The 16,371-nt window shown below is 40.2% G+C and overlaps 1 protein-coding gene across 20 annotated transcripts in view; it reads left to right on the top strand.

The window, feature by feature from the left end:
- The window catches only part of ERC2 (ELKS/RAB6-interacting/CAST family member 2), a 999,838-nt gene that overhangs the window by 625,215 nt on the left and 358,252 nt on the right, over window positions 1-16,371 (top strand). For all 20 annotated transcript variants that reach the window (XR_011647540.1, XR_011647537.1, XR_011647539.1 and 17 more), the window contains one exon: window positions 14,712-14,872. Coding sequence is in view for 10 of the 20 variants with exons in the window: in XM_071212097.1 (XP_071068198.1) it covers window positions 14,712-14,872 (161 nt within the window). In the remaining 10 variants the exon portion in view is untranslated. The remainder of the gene's footprint in view (window positions 1-14,711; window positions 14,873-16,371) is intronic.

The raw sequence follows: 16,371 nt of genomic DNA, 5'->3' as shown, positions 1-16,371 counted from the left end.
AAACATTGTAGGTAAAAGCTTAGCAGGATGGCTCTAAACCCAGCTTGAGTCGCCAGTAGAAACGGGGACTTGGATTATTAACTGTCATGCTTTCCTTTCTCTTTGAATTGATGCAGAAGGTGCCACCGGGCCAGCTGTCTCTGTCCACACCTCAGGGCCGTGAGGTGTTGAGAGTTATGGGGCCATACAGTTCAGAAATGTGTTCCCCCAGACACTCTCTTTCTTCACCCTAGAATGGAGTGAATTATATTTTATTAGAATTATCCAGATGAGAACATGTCCGTGATGGTTTCTGCAGCATTGGGAATTCCTGCTTTTTTTTTTTTCCTGGTTGAATCTGCTAGTGTTGTAAAAGGAAGCTTTCTGGACATTAACTTTGTAGCAAAAATGGGTAAAAATGAGGTTGGCAAGGGAAGAAACAATTTCGATGTAATAAAAATAGGATTGTTCAGAGTTGAGATCTTTCTTTCTGTTTGGTATTCAGATGAAATTTAGTTTGGAAGTCATGTCAGTGAATATTATATTTCTTCAGAACCTCAGCTGTGTTTTCGATCAGGGGACATCCTTATTTCACTTACCTTGTGCAGCAATCAGAAAACCATGGATGGTTTCTACTTTTTTTTTTTTTTTAACTTACAGGTACTCTAGCCATTAAGATATGTATGTTTTTAGTATCTATTTTGGGACCTTAAAGAAATGATTTTGGATAAAGGCAAAAATTTTGTGCCACCTACGCCACACAGTCCCTTTCTTTAGAATGCTTACTTGCATTGGCACTTCATTTGTCACCGTCTCTGAGACCATTTCCCCATCGCCTCTGAAACCAGTTCATAGGCAAGGCTTTTAGAACCTGATTTTTTTAAAACACAAAACAGGATTATGGATTAATCTCAGGCAGGGAAGTTCCTGTGGGGACTGTAACTTAACAAGAGAGTCAGACTCTGCGATTGGCAAGACCCTTCTGGGTTTGCCCTCTGTTCCTGCCATTGACCTGGTGGACGAAAGAGTGGATGTGTGTGTGAGTCTAGGCATGACTTCTCTAAAGAGCAACATTTGTACACACTGGAGTCACCTTTTATACATAGTGCGATTGACATTAACCAGAGAAGTGGGCCTGACAGCCTTGCCTTCACGCCAGCACGAGACTGGCCTGGCGGGGCGCACACGGTTTATCTGAAGGGATTCAGCACCAAATCACACAGCCTAATTGTTTTTAGTCCAGAAGTAACTATTGCCCAGATAGAGCGCCTTTAAGGTCATTGAGTGTGCCCCATCAAAACGGGGCGTTCATTTTGATATATGTGTGTTAGTTATTTTAGATATCATGGCTGTTTCTCTCCTGACGTCTGGCTATCATGATTTCTGTTAGAGCTAGTTACAGTGGTATAAATTCCTGAAGAAAAGCAAGAAAAAAAGAACAAGAAAGATTTTCAAACAAAGTGATTTACATTTTCAAGAAGCTGGGAAAGAAAGAGAAAAAGGCCTAGCTGAAGCCGTTAGATTCTTAAGTGAATATCTGGCATTCAAGCAAGGAATTGAATGTTTTCACTTATATTTGTTTTGAGACTATTTAATACCAGGGTTATGTTTGATTCGGTGCTATGTTTAATCACTCCATGTAAGACTAGACCATAAGCTCATATTACTCATGAAATAGTGAATTATTTTAATCTAAAAGGAGGTACTAGAAAAAAAAATCACATATTGAAATATAGGTCAAAGGTATAAATTGTAGAAAACTTCTTTGGGGACACAGACATCCGCTTAATAAAAGTATTTGGCAAAGTCTGTCATTTAATATGTGAATATAAATTGTGTATTCAGACTGAAAATTTTTTATCTGAAAAGAAACTACAGACAGTTGTGGAGTTTTAAAGAACAAAGTGTCACTCATTAAGATCTAAGTAGTTTTAATTTCTGCCCGGATTAGCAGTGCATGTTCCCATAAATCCGAGTAATCAGGAAAAACAGAAGTTGCTGCGTTTAAGCATGAAAGTTACACTCAGCAGGATGTGTGCTTTGGTTGTTTTTACAGGAGTGGGCTGAGTCTTACCCTTGCCACCCACCCGCTCTCTCCCAGGCTCCCTTGGGACCAGTACACAGCCCCTGGCAGGGGTGGGGACAGTATCTGGAACAGAGCCAGGTAAGAGGCAGAGGAACCGTCTGGGAGCCCGCGTCATAACCCTGCTCTCACTAGTTTGGCTGGAGACTAGAAAGGAAAGTCCCGTTCCCTGGAGAGCAAGGAGGATGTCGAGCAGCACACTGATGGCTGTTCAGATTGGAGGAGGCAGGGCTCAGCAGGTCTGCTGCTGTGATCTTTTGGAGATTTATTCCATTTGGAGATGGGAGGAAAGTGGGTAAAACTCCCTAATTCAGCTTAAAATTGCAGCTCGCTCAGTCTGTCAGTCTCCCTTACTTAGCATCTCTCATGCTCATCACCCATCGCTTTGGACGTGGACAGAAGTGACTGTTTGGGTGGGCGTCTTTGTTCTGACTCTTCTCTTTATGAAGTGATTTTCCCAAAGTTGACCAATTAAGAATTGTTTTTTCCATGCAGCAGTAATCGCTCTGGGATGAGGGAGCCAAGTCGCTGTGGGGGATGCTGTGCCCCTGGGACGCATTTGGGAGGATTTCCTTCTCCTGAAGCACTGGGGTCAACGTAAAGCCCCTAATAAAATGTTTAAATGAAGGAGAAATTGAAGCGGAAGATTTCATTCTGGCACTTCATGTCTGGTTTTTTGCTTTCCTCCCACTGAGGAGCTAACCAAGCCAGCAGTCTGGAGAACGTATTTAGTTTGAGGATAATGAAGCTCTACTGTGATTTTCTTACTTACCTGGCTTGTAATTATAAGGAAACCAGTACCTGCCAATGGCCTTTATAGATTAGCATTCTATGCGTCAGTAGCTATTGTTGAACATGGCACTTAAAAATGTTTTATTGTGTGTGTGAATGCATGGTTTGTTTGTTTTATATCAAGTGGACCATGATTATGACATTTTTACCACATAATTGTTAAGGATGTCAATTTCACATCCTGATTCAACAGGTTTCAAGACTAGACCCAGCCTTTCTCAAGCCACTGATTTGAAAGCCAACTGTTTTACCTGAGTACGTAATTGTCCTTGGAAATGGAAGGCACTTATGACATGAAAAGTCTCTCCTGAAATCCCCATGACTGTGGTATTTTGGGGGGATTCCTCCTGAGGAGGACGGGAATGGCCTGTGACCTTTGTGAGCATCTCCCTTCATCTGCCCCAGCATTTGTCTGACTCCTCTTTCCCATGCAGAAGTGGATGTCTGACGTAGCACGTACATTTTAAAAAATAAACCTTTTCATTCTGGGTAATTGTAGATTCAAATGCAGATGTGAGAAATAATATGGTGAGATCCCATTATCCTTTACTGAATTTCCCCGTGGTAACAATCTTGCAAAACTATAGTAAAATATCATAATATCAATTATTGGCATTGATACAGTTAAGATACTGAACATTTCCATAAACTCAGGGATGCCTCATTTGCCCTTTTATAGCTGCAGCCATCCCCTCCCTTCATCCACATCCTTGACCTCTGACAGCCCCTTATCCATTTTCCATTTCTGTTCTCTATTTCCATAATTTGTCATTTCAAGAATATTATATAAATGGAACCATACAGGTATGGGACTGTACTAGTCAGCCAAAGGGGTGGTGATGCAAAATACCAGAAATCTGTTGGCTTTTATAAAGGGTATTTATTTGGGGTCAAAGCTTACAGTTACCAGGCCGTAAAGAGTAAGTTATTTCTCTCACCATAGTCTGTTGCTACGTATTGGAGCAAGATAGCTATCAGTGTCTGCAAGGGTTTAGGCTTCCTCTTCCTCATAAGGCTTCTTGGTTCCAGCTTCTTCCAATATTATTTGTAGACTGGGATCAGTCTCATCTCTCTCCTGGGGCTCATTTCTGGGCTCAGCTGCTCTGCTGTCTCCACAGGGCCAGCTGTAGACTATCAGACTTTCTGTCTTCCTGGGGCCTCTACCATGTCTATGGAGCCATCTCTACTCCTCTGTGTTCTCCTGTGTGTTTACTTCCTGGGGTTCCAGCACCCAAAATCTTCAAGTAACTACTGTGCCTTGTCACTGCTCAATCAAAGCCCTAATCATAATTTAATCAAGTAAAAGTGAAACCTCTGAGTCCAATACAATCTAATGTACCCAGAGGAACAGACCAATTTGCAAACATAACCCAATATCTATTTTTAGAATTCATAAATAATACCAAATTGGTATAGGGACCTTTTGGGAATGACTTTGTTTCAAACAAAATAACTGGTGGAGATTTATCCAAGTTATGTGTATCCATACTTTATTCCCTCTCATTACTGAGTAGTATTCCATGGTCTAGATATACCCCAGATTGTTAAACATTCACTCAAAAGACATCTGGATTTTTTACATTGTTGGACTATAATGAATACAGCTGCTATGAGCATTCATGTACAGGTTTCTTTATGAAAGTAAGTTTTCATTTCTCTGCAACAAATGTCTTCAGAATACAATTTCTGAATCATATGGTAGTTGTATTTTTAGCTTATAAGAAACTGTCACACTGTTTTCCAAAGTGCCTGTACCATTTTACATTCCCATCACTACTCTATGACTGAACTATTTCTCTGTATCTTTGCCAGCATTTGGTGTTGTCATTATTTTTTTTTCTTTTAGCTCTTCTGATTAGTGGGTAGTATACCTCATTATGGTTCAAATTTACATTTCCCTAATGGCTAATGATACCAGTCATCTTCTATTGTGCTTATTTGCCATCTGTATGCCCTCTATGGTGAAATATCTGTCCATGTCTTTTGCCCATTTTTAAATTGGATATTTTTTTTTTACTGTTGTTTTCAGGGTTATTTATATTTTCTAGGTATTCATCCTTTGTCAGATACATGGTTTGGAAATATTTTCTCCCAGTCTATAACTTGCCTTCTCATCCTTTTTAACAGGGTCATTCACAGAGCAAGCATTTAACATCATGATGGGGTCTAATTTTACTAATATTTCCTTTTATTGATTGTGCTTTTGGTGTCAAGCCTAATTAACTCATTGCCTAGCCTTAGATCTCAAAGCTTTTCTTCTAATTTCAAAAAAGTTTGTTTTACATTTATGTCTGTGATCTACTTTGAGTTAATTTTCCTATAAAGTGTAAGGCTTAGGTCACAGTTTTTTGTTTGTTTGTGTGTCTATAAATGTTCAATTACTCCACCACCATTTTTTGAAAAGGTTATCCTTTCTCCCTTAAACTGCTTTTGCACCTTTGTCAAAAAGTAGTTGGGATATTTGCATGATGAGTTTATGTTATATGGAGAATTGATTTAAGAAAGGGAGGTTTTCCTTGTTGGGCTTGACCTAATCAAGTGACTCCTTAAGAGGGACTGGACTCTTCCTGAAGAAAGAGTTTCAAAGCGTGAGAAGGACAGAACATAAGGAAGAATCTGCATTGCTTGCTTTGAAGATTGAGAAGGCCATATGATAAGGAAGGCAGATGCCCTTTAGGAGCTGAGGGACAACTGCCTGACAGCCAGCAAGTAAAGGGAGACGTGGACATTCAACTGCAAGAAACTGAGTTCTGCTTCAACCATATGAGCTGGGAAAAGGACCCTGAGATCAAGATGAGAATGCAGCCTGCCAATTTCTTGATTTTGGCCTTGTGATACCTGGAACGGAGAACCCAGTCATGGCATGCCAACTTCCGGCTTGCAGAGTTGTGTGGTAATAAATGGCTGTTGTAGTTTGTTACACAGTAATAGAAAACTAGTACAAAAGCCCATCAAGGTATTTTGGAACAGTGCTGGGGTAAAGGCACATAGTGAATATTCTACTCTAGTCAAGCAAAAGGAACCCAGTTGGTTCATTCACCAAATTATGATCATCCATGTGCTTATGGGTACTGACTGTGTGCTGGTTGTATTTCTTGCCTGGCGACACTGGGAAGAATGAACCAATGTCTTTCCTTGCTCTTCTGGGACTTATGGCCCTAGGTTTTCTCTCAGGCCCTCTTGGGGTAGTCCCCTCCAACAATTCCCCCATTATATTTTTTTGTTATTGTTTTTGTTGTTGTTGTTGTTGTTGTTGTTTTTAGGAGGTACTGGGGATTGAACCCAGTATCTTATACTTGAGAAGCAGGTACTCAACCACTGATCTACATCCACTCCCCAATGAGAGTTGGTTTTTTCATTGTTTGTTTGTTTTGGGAGGTCCTGGGGATCAAACCCAGAACCTTGTACATGGAAAGCAGGTGCTCAACCAGTTGTGCTACATCCACTCCCTTCTCAGGGTCATTATGACTGAGCTTAGCTGCCTCCGTAATTGTGCCAGAGGGTCCTCCTTTTCTGGAATCTGCTTTTCCCCCCTCCTGTTGGAGTCCAGCCCATCAGAAGCTAATATTTCCAGGGGAACAGAAATACTTTCTATGCAGACCTTCCTTGATGACAACTTTGTTTTTATGAATAAAATGTATTTGAAGCAATTAATTTTTAAAAAAAGAATATAATAGATTATCGTAAATCCCTCATACAAATCATAAAGGTTTTGACAATTTATTATCCAGTTTTTTGGGACACGTTTATATACACAGGGGTGTGTATATATATCATAGTTCATTTAACTCATTTCTTTGGAAGGTGTGTACACATGTGTTTTTTATATGTGTGTATATATGTTTTCAGGTTTTCACTTTCATTTTTGTAAACAGCACTGCGTTGAATACCCTTTATTATATCCTTAGAATAATACCTTTGGGCATATCCCTCATTATATCCTTAGAATAAATCCTAAAGAAGAATTGGTGGACCAAATGGTAATTCGTGAGTTATCCTGAATATAAAGAAATGTAAAAAATTTTCCTCCTATGATCAAAAAAGATATACTTTCCACAAAGATTGAATTAATTTCTAAACATCACTTTTGGGCCATAAAGTTGTGAAATTTGGCTGCTTTGATACTATGCTTTCTAATGCAGTAGCCACTAGATATGTAGCTATTTAAATTTCCATTAAATTAAAAATCAGTTCCATAGTTGCACTAGTCACATTTCAAGGGCTCTATAGCCACGTGTAGTTAGTGGCTACCGTGTTAGGCAGCACAAATTAGAACACTGCCCTCATCGCAGGACGTTCTGTTGGACAACATTGCTCTAATAGCAGTCACGGTTCCTTTAAGATTGTGTTGGGAATTTAGCCTACAACTAAAATGTGAACATTGCATACTTTGCACGTGATTAATTTGTTTTTTTATGAAATAGAGTTCATATTTTTAAAATGTTACAATTCTATGGAACCTGAAAAATTCACTCTGTCTTTTGGAAAATCTAAGAAAATGGAAATCCATCACGTCTTGCAGACATCCTCAGAGAGACTGAAAACCAAGTTCTAGGGTTTAAACTAATATTGCTATTGATAACTACCCCAGGTTACCGAGTGTTAACTGCATGGCAAGCACTTAGCTGCTGTAACTCAGGTATTAATCACAAGGAGTCCAGCTGGTACAGTTGTGATCCCCAGTTTGCAGCACAAGAGACTGATGAGGTCAAGGTCCTTTCCCAAGATCACACGTGGCAGGGAATTGGGACCCAACCTATATAGCTTCAGAAGCCATGTTCTTAACCATTCATTTTACAGCTTCTCAATAATGTCTAAGACTTCTGTAGGAGAAAGGCCAGCTCTTTACTGTGCTGCAGAACCATGACATATATACATTAAAGAAGGCTTCCCAGTTGCTCAAGATGTACCTATGCCAAACATACACAGAAACGCATCCTTTTTTCTCACAGAGGTTCCATTGAACCATATCCAATCTGGAATGAAGACTGCCCAAGGGCATTTTGAAGAAACTGCTATTCATTTGTATTCTGACTCTGCCTGATTTAATGAAATCTAAGTCACATGTGTGTATTTTGCTCATTTCTTCTCCATCCATCTCTTATTTTTTTTTTTAAAAAATTTAAAGAAACTTTAGATTACATAAATATTATATAAAAAATATAGGGGATTCCCCAACCTCTCCCCCTCCCACACTTTCTCACATCAACATCACTCTTTAGTGTGGTACATTTGTTGCAACTGATGAACACATCATGAAGCATCATACTAGCCAAGGACCATAATTACATTATAGTTTACAGTTTGCCCTGCACAATTTTATGTTTTGACAAAATGTATAATGGCCTGTATCAATCATTGCAATGTCATGCAGGGCAATTCCAATGTCTCCAAAATGCCCCCATGTTACACCTATTCTTCCCTCTCCTTCCATTCAGAACCTCTGGTGGCCACTGCCTTTATAGCAATGATACAAGTTCTTCCCTTGCTAGAATAATCATGTCTACTTTAGTCCAGTTGCTTTCCACTCTTATGTTTGTTCATTCCTCAACCTTGATGACTTTGGCATCCATCTTTTATTATGCAGTGAGATTTTGTTAATAAGCCTGGGAAGAAAAAGGGAAAAAAGGAGGCTTTAAAATGTAGTCAAAATCAAAGCACCTAAGGGTGAATACGCTTACTTGGTGTGGGTGTGTTTGCAGTTGAAGGATCAGAAGGACCTATTTAAGCAAAGCTGCTAGCAGCTTAAGCTTCAGTAAGGGGGAAACACATCCCAAACACTGTCTTGAGAACAGTGAGGTCCAGGCAGAAGACAGCCTTGGGAGTTTCAGTTTCAACGTTTTCCAAAAGGTGTCACTCTAAGGCAGCAGTGGGGAGGTGGGAGCTGAGGCCGATAGAAATGTCAGATAAGAGTAATTGGAAAAATAAGATCAGTGGTCCTCATTTTTAACAGATCCTTCAGCCCAGAGCATCACTGTCTAAGAAGTTGCTCCTGTAGAGGAGGGAGGGGTTAAGCACTTATCTTTACTTTCTGATCTCAAAGGTACTGTATCTGTGCCTGGAGCAGAGGGTGGGCAAAGTCCTGGCTATTCCCACAGGACCAATTCACATTCTGGTTTCTGCTGTAACCTGGGTTATGAGGATTTCATTGGCTCTGCATCTGCGTGCAACCTGAAAACTGCCATTCCCTTGTAGTCAGTAAGGAGTAAAGCATGGCTGGAATGGGATAGCAAGCCAGGATGGTCCGTGAATGCTAAGGCAGAAAGGTTTTAAAACCTTAAAAGCTGTTAAAAAATTCCAAATCATTAACACAAAATATGCCTTGACTCAATACTGACATAATTTAAGAAAAAAAAAATTGTTTAATCAAAATATTTGGAGATCAGTTCTTGCCAAGTGAGCCTCTTGAAAAGCACAGGGCCTCACCACGTGTTGGGAAGAGAATCCCAGAGCTTGGAGTGGGGCTCTGGGCAGATAACCGAGAGAGAAGCTGGTCTTCAAATATTTAGTCAAACAACACAAATGTATGTGTAAGTTTTAATCCACACATGTTAATGATTTAAGGTCTTAAACAGTTTTTCCATTTTATTGTTTTAAGACTCTGCTGTTCACTTTACAACATCGGACAGTTGCTCCAGAGCCATTGGTGAGCACTAGGCTCTTTAGAAATATGTTCGATGGTTTCATTATTCTTAAAGCATGCAGAGTCATGAATTATTCAAATACAGGCGTATAGTTCTGGTAGCATAACCATTTTGTAAGAGAATTTTTTATGATCTGCAACACAGAATAACTAATAAAATCAGAAGTAGCGCACATTTATTTAGTTTTTAAATTTTAATTGGTGGGGCCAAATCAACATCTAACTTGAAGAAACGTTTATGATGTTTTAGATGTTTAACGCCTCTCTCACTCTCTCACTTGCCCTCTCTCTCTCTCTCTCTCTCTATATATATATATATTTTTTTTTTTTTTTTTTCAAAAGGCAACCTTAACCTTCTAGAAGTACAATAAGAATAAGTCTTGCCATATTTGGGAGCCTTTTAGGAAATAACTTTAAATGGAACATCCTGATTAAATAATTATTAATAATTAAATCATTGTGATTAAAAAACTGTTTGACTCTGAGTCTCCCTGCCAAATGAATGGTTTCTGAGGATGAGCCAGTTGCTAAGTGTCCAGAGAGAGCCTAGCTCATAAGAGACGGTCCGTATGGTGTTGGAATAAAGGGAGAAAGGAGTGCACGTCTCCCAGGCCCACGCAGTGTGGGGAATGCAGAGCCAGGCTAAGAGCTGCTTGCTTCCACCCCAGCTCGAACCCTGGGACATTTTTATTGTGCCATCCTGAAACTCCCAGGTTCCTCGGGCTCCTGCCTGATGCTGGACTGGCAGCAAGCTTCCTTTCAGGTGCTGAGGAATGGAGTACCCTGTCATTACAGCAAAGTCAAAGCACTTGAGGCAAACAAAGAGCAGGATCTTAAAGGGCACTGGGTGAGGATGGCAAGGGGATCACTGATTTATGTGGTAGGAAAGTATCACATTCAGACTTATAGTCTGTTCCAATCATTGTACTCAGTGGGCCAAAGAAGAGTGGTGCATAATCACATCTTTGCTTTTCCCTTCCCATTCTACAGGTATTTATTGAGTGTAGACAATGGTGATGTGTCAGGTTCTGAAGCAGCTTCCAAAGAACACAGAGATGTGTCCCCTACCCTCCAGTGGATTACAGTCCAATTGTAGCAACCAAGCTTACACGTGAAATACTTGTGCAGAAATGTGAAGAGTTAGTTCAATAGGTGGCAGCAAGTCTGGTGCAGACAGTGAGAAGTGAAGGCACTTGGTGGCGGTAACATGGCAATGGCCCCAGTAGGGATTATGATAATTTTCATGTGCTAGACACTTCCAGGGTGTCTGACAGAGAGGGCTAGGGGCTTTCCATGCATTATCTCACTTTATGCTCATGACCATCCTGTAGGTAGTTTCCTTCTGGTCCCCATTTTATAGGTGAGAATCTGCAGGCTTAGAGAGAAGTTAATAAGGTCATGGTTCCCAGACTTGGCTGCACCTGGGGATCTTTAATAAAATACTGATGCCTGACTCCTACCTTCAGCCATTTCATTTAACTGGTATGGGGTATGGCCTGAGCATGAGAATTTTTTTAAAGCTTCCCAAGGGATTCTGATGTGCAGCAAAATTTGGGAAGCACTGGGTTAAGACTTGGCTTAAGGTCACAGAGATCCTACTGGTGGAGCTAAAACTTGACTGAACTCTGCCTGCTTCCAGAGCCCAGGCTCTTAATCACTGCCCCCCTGTGAAGGGGTCTCAAAGATGGGTCATTTCGGTAAGTGGAGGAGTGAGTGCAGACAGACAGGGTGTTTGTGTGTGTTGGGATGAGGACAGCAAGTGCAAACTCTTCAATTCAGTAATAAGCAAACATGAAATGGCTTGACTACTTGCCAGGCTCTGTAGTAGTAACAGCTGACACCTGTATGACACTACGTACTAGGCATTGTTTTCAGGGCATCACAGATGTTGACGTATTTTATCCTCACAAAAAACCTTTGAATTAAATTCTATTAATACTCCCACTTCCCAAGTGAGGAAACAGAAATTCTGAAGGTTTACTCTTTTATAACTCACTTAGAGTTGTGCAGCTAATAAATGGTAGTTTCCTTTTTAAATTATGTTTGTAACCACTATGCTTTACTGTCTCTTGTATTAAGAATGATCTAGGTGTTTTTGTATTTGCTAATCTTTCCGCTAAGAGCTTTTCATTCATTACCTTATTTAATGTTGGCAGTAATTCTTACAGGGGGTACTATTTGTTATAGATGAGGATAACACACAGACACATACACTTTTACCAAGGCCCCATAACTAGTAGAGTAAGCAGCATGGTCTTGTTTACAGATGAGGAAACTGAAGCTGAGTGAGATGGAGGGGCTTGTCTCAGTCACAGAGTAAGTGGTGGAGCCATGATTCTAATCTGGAGTTTCTTTTCTAAGCCACAAACTGCAATTGTCCAGTTTAAATCTTACTTCAAATGAGGGACAGTAGAAATTGAGGGAGGGTTTAGCTGTGCAAACTCTATATTAAGCAAAGGCACCTGGACAGAAGGAAGTTACCAGTTGCCTTAAAGAGTTGAGTTTTCATGGGATGGCAGAAAAAGAAGCAGTTTCCTCTTCATGAGAGGGACTGGTGGTGTGGAATTGGAAGCAGGTCCAAAGCACTTGATAAAAAGTTTGATAGTTCACCAGTGAAGCTGGGCTGGGTTATGCTGTATGTAAGAAATTGCTCCCTCATCTGTGTGGTGTAACACAACAAAAGTTTAATTTTTGCTTGTCCCATTGGGGTTGTCATTGGGCTTCATTGTGGTCACTCAGAGACTCAGGTTGATGGAGGCATCATCTCAAAATGTGCTTCTATAGTCACCGTGGCATAGAATGGGGCGTTTGAGCACCAACACATAAATGCTTATACCCAGAAATGACATTGGCCAAAGCCATGCCTAACATAAGGGGAGAAGGGAGGTGTGATTCTACCATGTGTCCACCCCAATGACTACCCCAGCAGGGCAAAGATTTCTTGCTTTTCATGCTCCTGTTTTCGTAGGAAACCAAACTGTTTGAACTCAAAGGTTCAATTCAGGAGATACTATGGGCATCATCTAGTTCAGTCCCCTCACTTTGCAGGTGAGGAAACTGAGACTCTAAGAATTGAGTGATTCTTTGTACAAAGCTACAAAGAGAAACAGTGGCCATGCTAAGACTAGAATAGAGTATCCAGGTCAGTGCCCCCATATGGTCCTCAATGTCCAGTATTCACTGGCCAAGGGAATTAGAAAGAGTGGGAGGCTATGAAGGGCTCCTTATGGCCTGGAAAGCCATTTAGAGGCTCTGCTTGCAAGGTATTGAGAATAACAGTCTCATTTAATATTAGGAGTTATTGATGTTGGAAGCCAATGACATCTCCACCAGTAAAAACTAAGGATTAGATGTTTTTAAGTGCCCAGGTTTCTCCCTGTGACTATAGCTGAAATGATGGAAGCAGCCTGCAAGTCATTACTCTAAGGTGTAATTGGTAAAGTTGGGTCACTGTAAAAACTAACAGATGCCTGCCCCCAAGCAGTCAGGTGGAAGGTAAACTTAAAACTTGGAAACCCAGGTGAGTAGCTGTGAGTCTGTAGATTGCAGGCAAGTCCGCTTCAACTAATGAGAGAGATATTCAGCAGGTGAGAATCCTGGAGACTCTCCTGCTTCTCCAGGATGAAATAATCTAGAAATAACAGTGCCTGAAAGGAAATGGTGTTATGAGGACACAAACCATTCTATACAGAGAGTCATGCTGACTATATCTGAGTTGACCATGGAATGGCCATAATTCTGATATTTTTGACATGCCTTTTGTATTAAAATGGGGTGGGGGAGGTAGGAAATTAAAATATCTGCTTCAGTCTCATCAAATATGACTAGAAAGGCATTGAGTCATAGTTGTAGTATTCTATCAACTTATATGAGAAACAAAGAGTTTGTGGTTGCTTTCTAAGACTTTATATATTTGTTAACTTAAAGAATAATGCTATTTATTCTATAATTACACAGGTGTGGTTCTGTGACTTTCATAGGCTTTCCTTTATAGTCCTTCTTTTTAAACTGTTTTTAGTTTTGGCTTTGATTTATATTAACGGGTCATTAAACTTCATCTTTTTATCAGGGCAGAATGTAGGCTTTTCTGAATCTAAAAAGCATGTACTTACCTTGGATATGAACTATAACACTTATTCCATGTAAAACTGCATAAATTGTGTAGAAAGTCTTTATGAATTAGAACTTAACCTGTCATTTACACATTTTGAAGGGTGTTCTGTTGACTTTAGTGATGGATGAGCCCATTCTGCCAAGTTCAGCTGGAAGGGGTGGCTTAGAAAACCAAACATCAGCTCTGGAATCTGGAAACTTCCTGGAACCAGGGTTTTGAATCAGCAGGGCTGGATGCAGCCTGCATCTGTGTGAGGGATGGCGTCTTACCAGCTTGCTCCACGGAAGTCTTTGGAGCAGAACCATAAACACCAGCCCTCTTTGTTGTACGTGGGCTTTTAAAAGCCCCCAATGGTTGAAGGAGGCTAAGGCCTTGCCCCGGGGCTCCCTGGTCCAGTTTTTTGGGACCTGGCTGAAAACCCTGGATATTTGATAGTCTGGCTTATTTCTATGGTATATTAGCACCCTATAAAAGTTACATGTCATTTATTTCAAGTTTATAACCCTTTCAAACTTCAGGGGCAAACTAAACTTGAACCTTTTGTGGCTGGAATTCTGTTTACCTTTGCCCAAACCTTGCTTCCCAAATCTAAGGCAGGGAGGTGAGGTGAGAGGGGGTTTGGTCATCAAATAGCTTTTCCCAAACAAGGTTTTGATAGGTTAAACGTACCTGAATCTAAAACATGTAGATTTACTTCCTGTCAGAGTACTCGGGGGCCTACAAACAAGAATAAAATTGTGCCTGGAAAATGCATTTTGTGTGTTGTCTTCCATCAACTGTGAGGAAGTATTTGAGATTTTTGCCAAACACAGGTTGAAATGGGGTCAAACCACTCACCCCCCAATTCAAAGAAATATGTTAAATTTTTTCTGTAAAAGTTATTGAACAATCCAATTGTATGAGGACCTTGGAGAAGTTTGGACATTTCTTGTGTTTGAAACATTTATTTTTAACCATTAAGAAAGAAAGAATGGGCTCCAAGCTTCTGTTCAAGGACACCTATGATTCTTGTATGTTTGTTGTCAGAACACAGACTAGCAAGGGATGTCTTGCGCTTGAATGAAGGAGAAATAACACACTGAGTTCCATGTGCCTTTCAGATAGAAGAACTGATGAATGCACTGGAGAAGACCAGACAGGAACTGGATGCCACCAAAGCACGCCTTGCCTCAACACAGCAGTCCTTGGCTGAAAAAGAAGCACATTTGGCCAACCTCCGGATAGAGAGGAGGAAGCAGCTGGAGGAGATCCTGGAGATGAAGTGAGTATCCATTTTTTGATTTTCTTGTCTCTCTCATCTAACCTTTCTTTGAAAGTAGGAAGGAGGAAGGTTAGAGAAGACGAAGAGAGCAGAGAAAGAATAATTTAGCTAACACTTGCTAGTCATTTTTGAGATTATGTTTCCTATTTTTTAAAAATTATAATGTCAGTGTCCCAATTTGCACATTTTTCACATCTGTTCTTTTTTAAACTATCCAGCATCAGACTGTGTGTGTCTGTGTTTTGTGGATGCTGCTAGTATTCACAGATCTGTCGTAGAGGTCTGAGTCCACCAAGAGGCAGAGGCCTCGTTAAGCACAATGGTAATTTGAGCGCTGCTCAGAGTTAAGTGGAAACTTTTCTGAGGAGGTATTTCCTGATTGTGACTATAACTTGGCTAATTATATTCTTTTCACTTGTGGACAATGCCTGGCTTGTGTTGGCTTTCAAAGAGTCTAAAGGTTGGCACCTCTTTGTTTAGAAGGCAGTATCCTGATTTGCTGGGCTTATAAAAATTGGCTTGGAAATCTCCTACCCCAACGCCTCCTGGATAGGGTAGGAAAAAGAGGGAGCCTGGAACCAATAGCTTTCTTCAATTCAATTGATAAAGTGCCACTGCATGGAGAGAAACAGTCATTCCTGTGGTACTGACACACCCACATCCACATAACTAATATCATTGTGGAAGAACATAGGAAAGAAAATTCCACGGAGATTTTAGAGCTAATCAATTGGTCTGTGTCAGTTTCTAAAGAACTAGGCAAGAAGCAGCCTCTCTATAAGTCTTAACATGAAATAATCACTAAGATATCATTTAAACCCAACTTCCTTCCACAATAAGGGGAAATGTACATAATTATGGTATCTTAAGCCTGTAAAACGCAGTCTTTGAAATTGGTGGCTAGGTATTGAAGGGTGACCTTACCCTGACCCGGCAAGTCTTACACATGGTTAACATTAAACCCAGAAAGCTTAGATCATGGAAAATAAGGAACAAAGTATTTTGCAGGATTTAATAATGACAAAAACTTTTATTCCCAGTCAACTACCTCAGTTTCTCCAGGACCAAAGAGTAAGAATAACTTGTTTTGCCCACATCTTTCTAATGAAGGATGCTATAATAAAAACAGACATTATTATCCTCAGTTTAGAGGTATGGGAACTGAGACACAGAGAGATTGCAAATAACCTGTTTAATGCCATCCGGCCAGGATTAAAATCAAAGACTTCTACTTCATGTTCCCTTCTCCAACCTCATTTTCTCAAAGAGCTTGTATGAACTTGACCAGGTCTGAGACTTTGTTCTGCATGAGTCACTGCAGTATTCACATTGCCCAGAATACTACCTGACAGGTCATAGGTGCTTGATAATTGCTTATTGAATGAATGAATAAATTGAATGCTGTAGACTGGATTTTACATAGCTAAGAAGAAAAACACTCCAAGAATCTGTGACATTATCACCTTGACCAATAATTTATTACCAATAACTTATTACCA

Source organism: Dasypus novemcinctus, chromosome 26, assembly GCF_030445035.2.
Source record: "Dasypus novemcinctus isolate mDasNov1 chromosome 26, mDasNov1.1.hap2, whole genome shotgun sequence".
NCBI classification, from domain to species: domain Eukaryota; kingdom Metazoa; phylum Chordata; class Mammalia; order Cingulata; family Dasypodidae; genus Dasypus; species Dasypus novemcinctus.
Note: the sequence above shows the minus strand (reverse complement) of the source record. Positions and strands in the feature narration are given on the sequence as shown.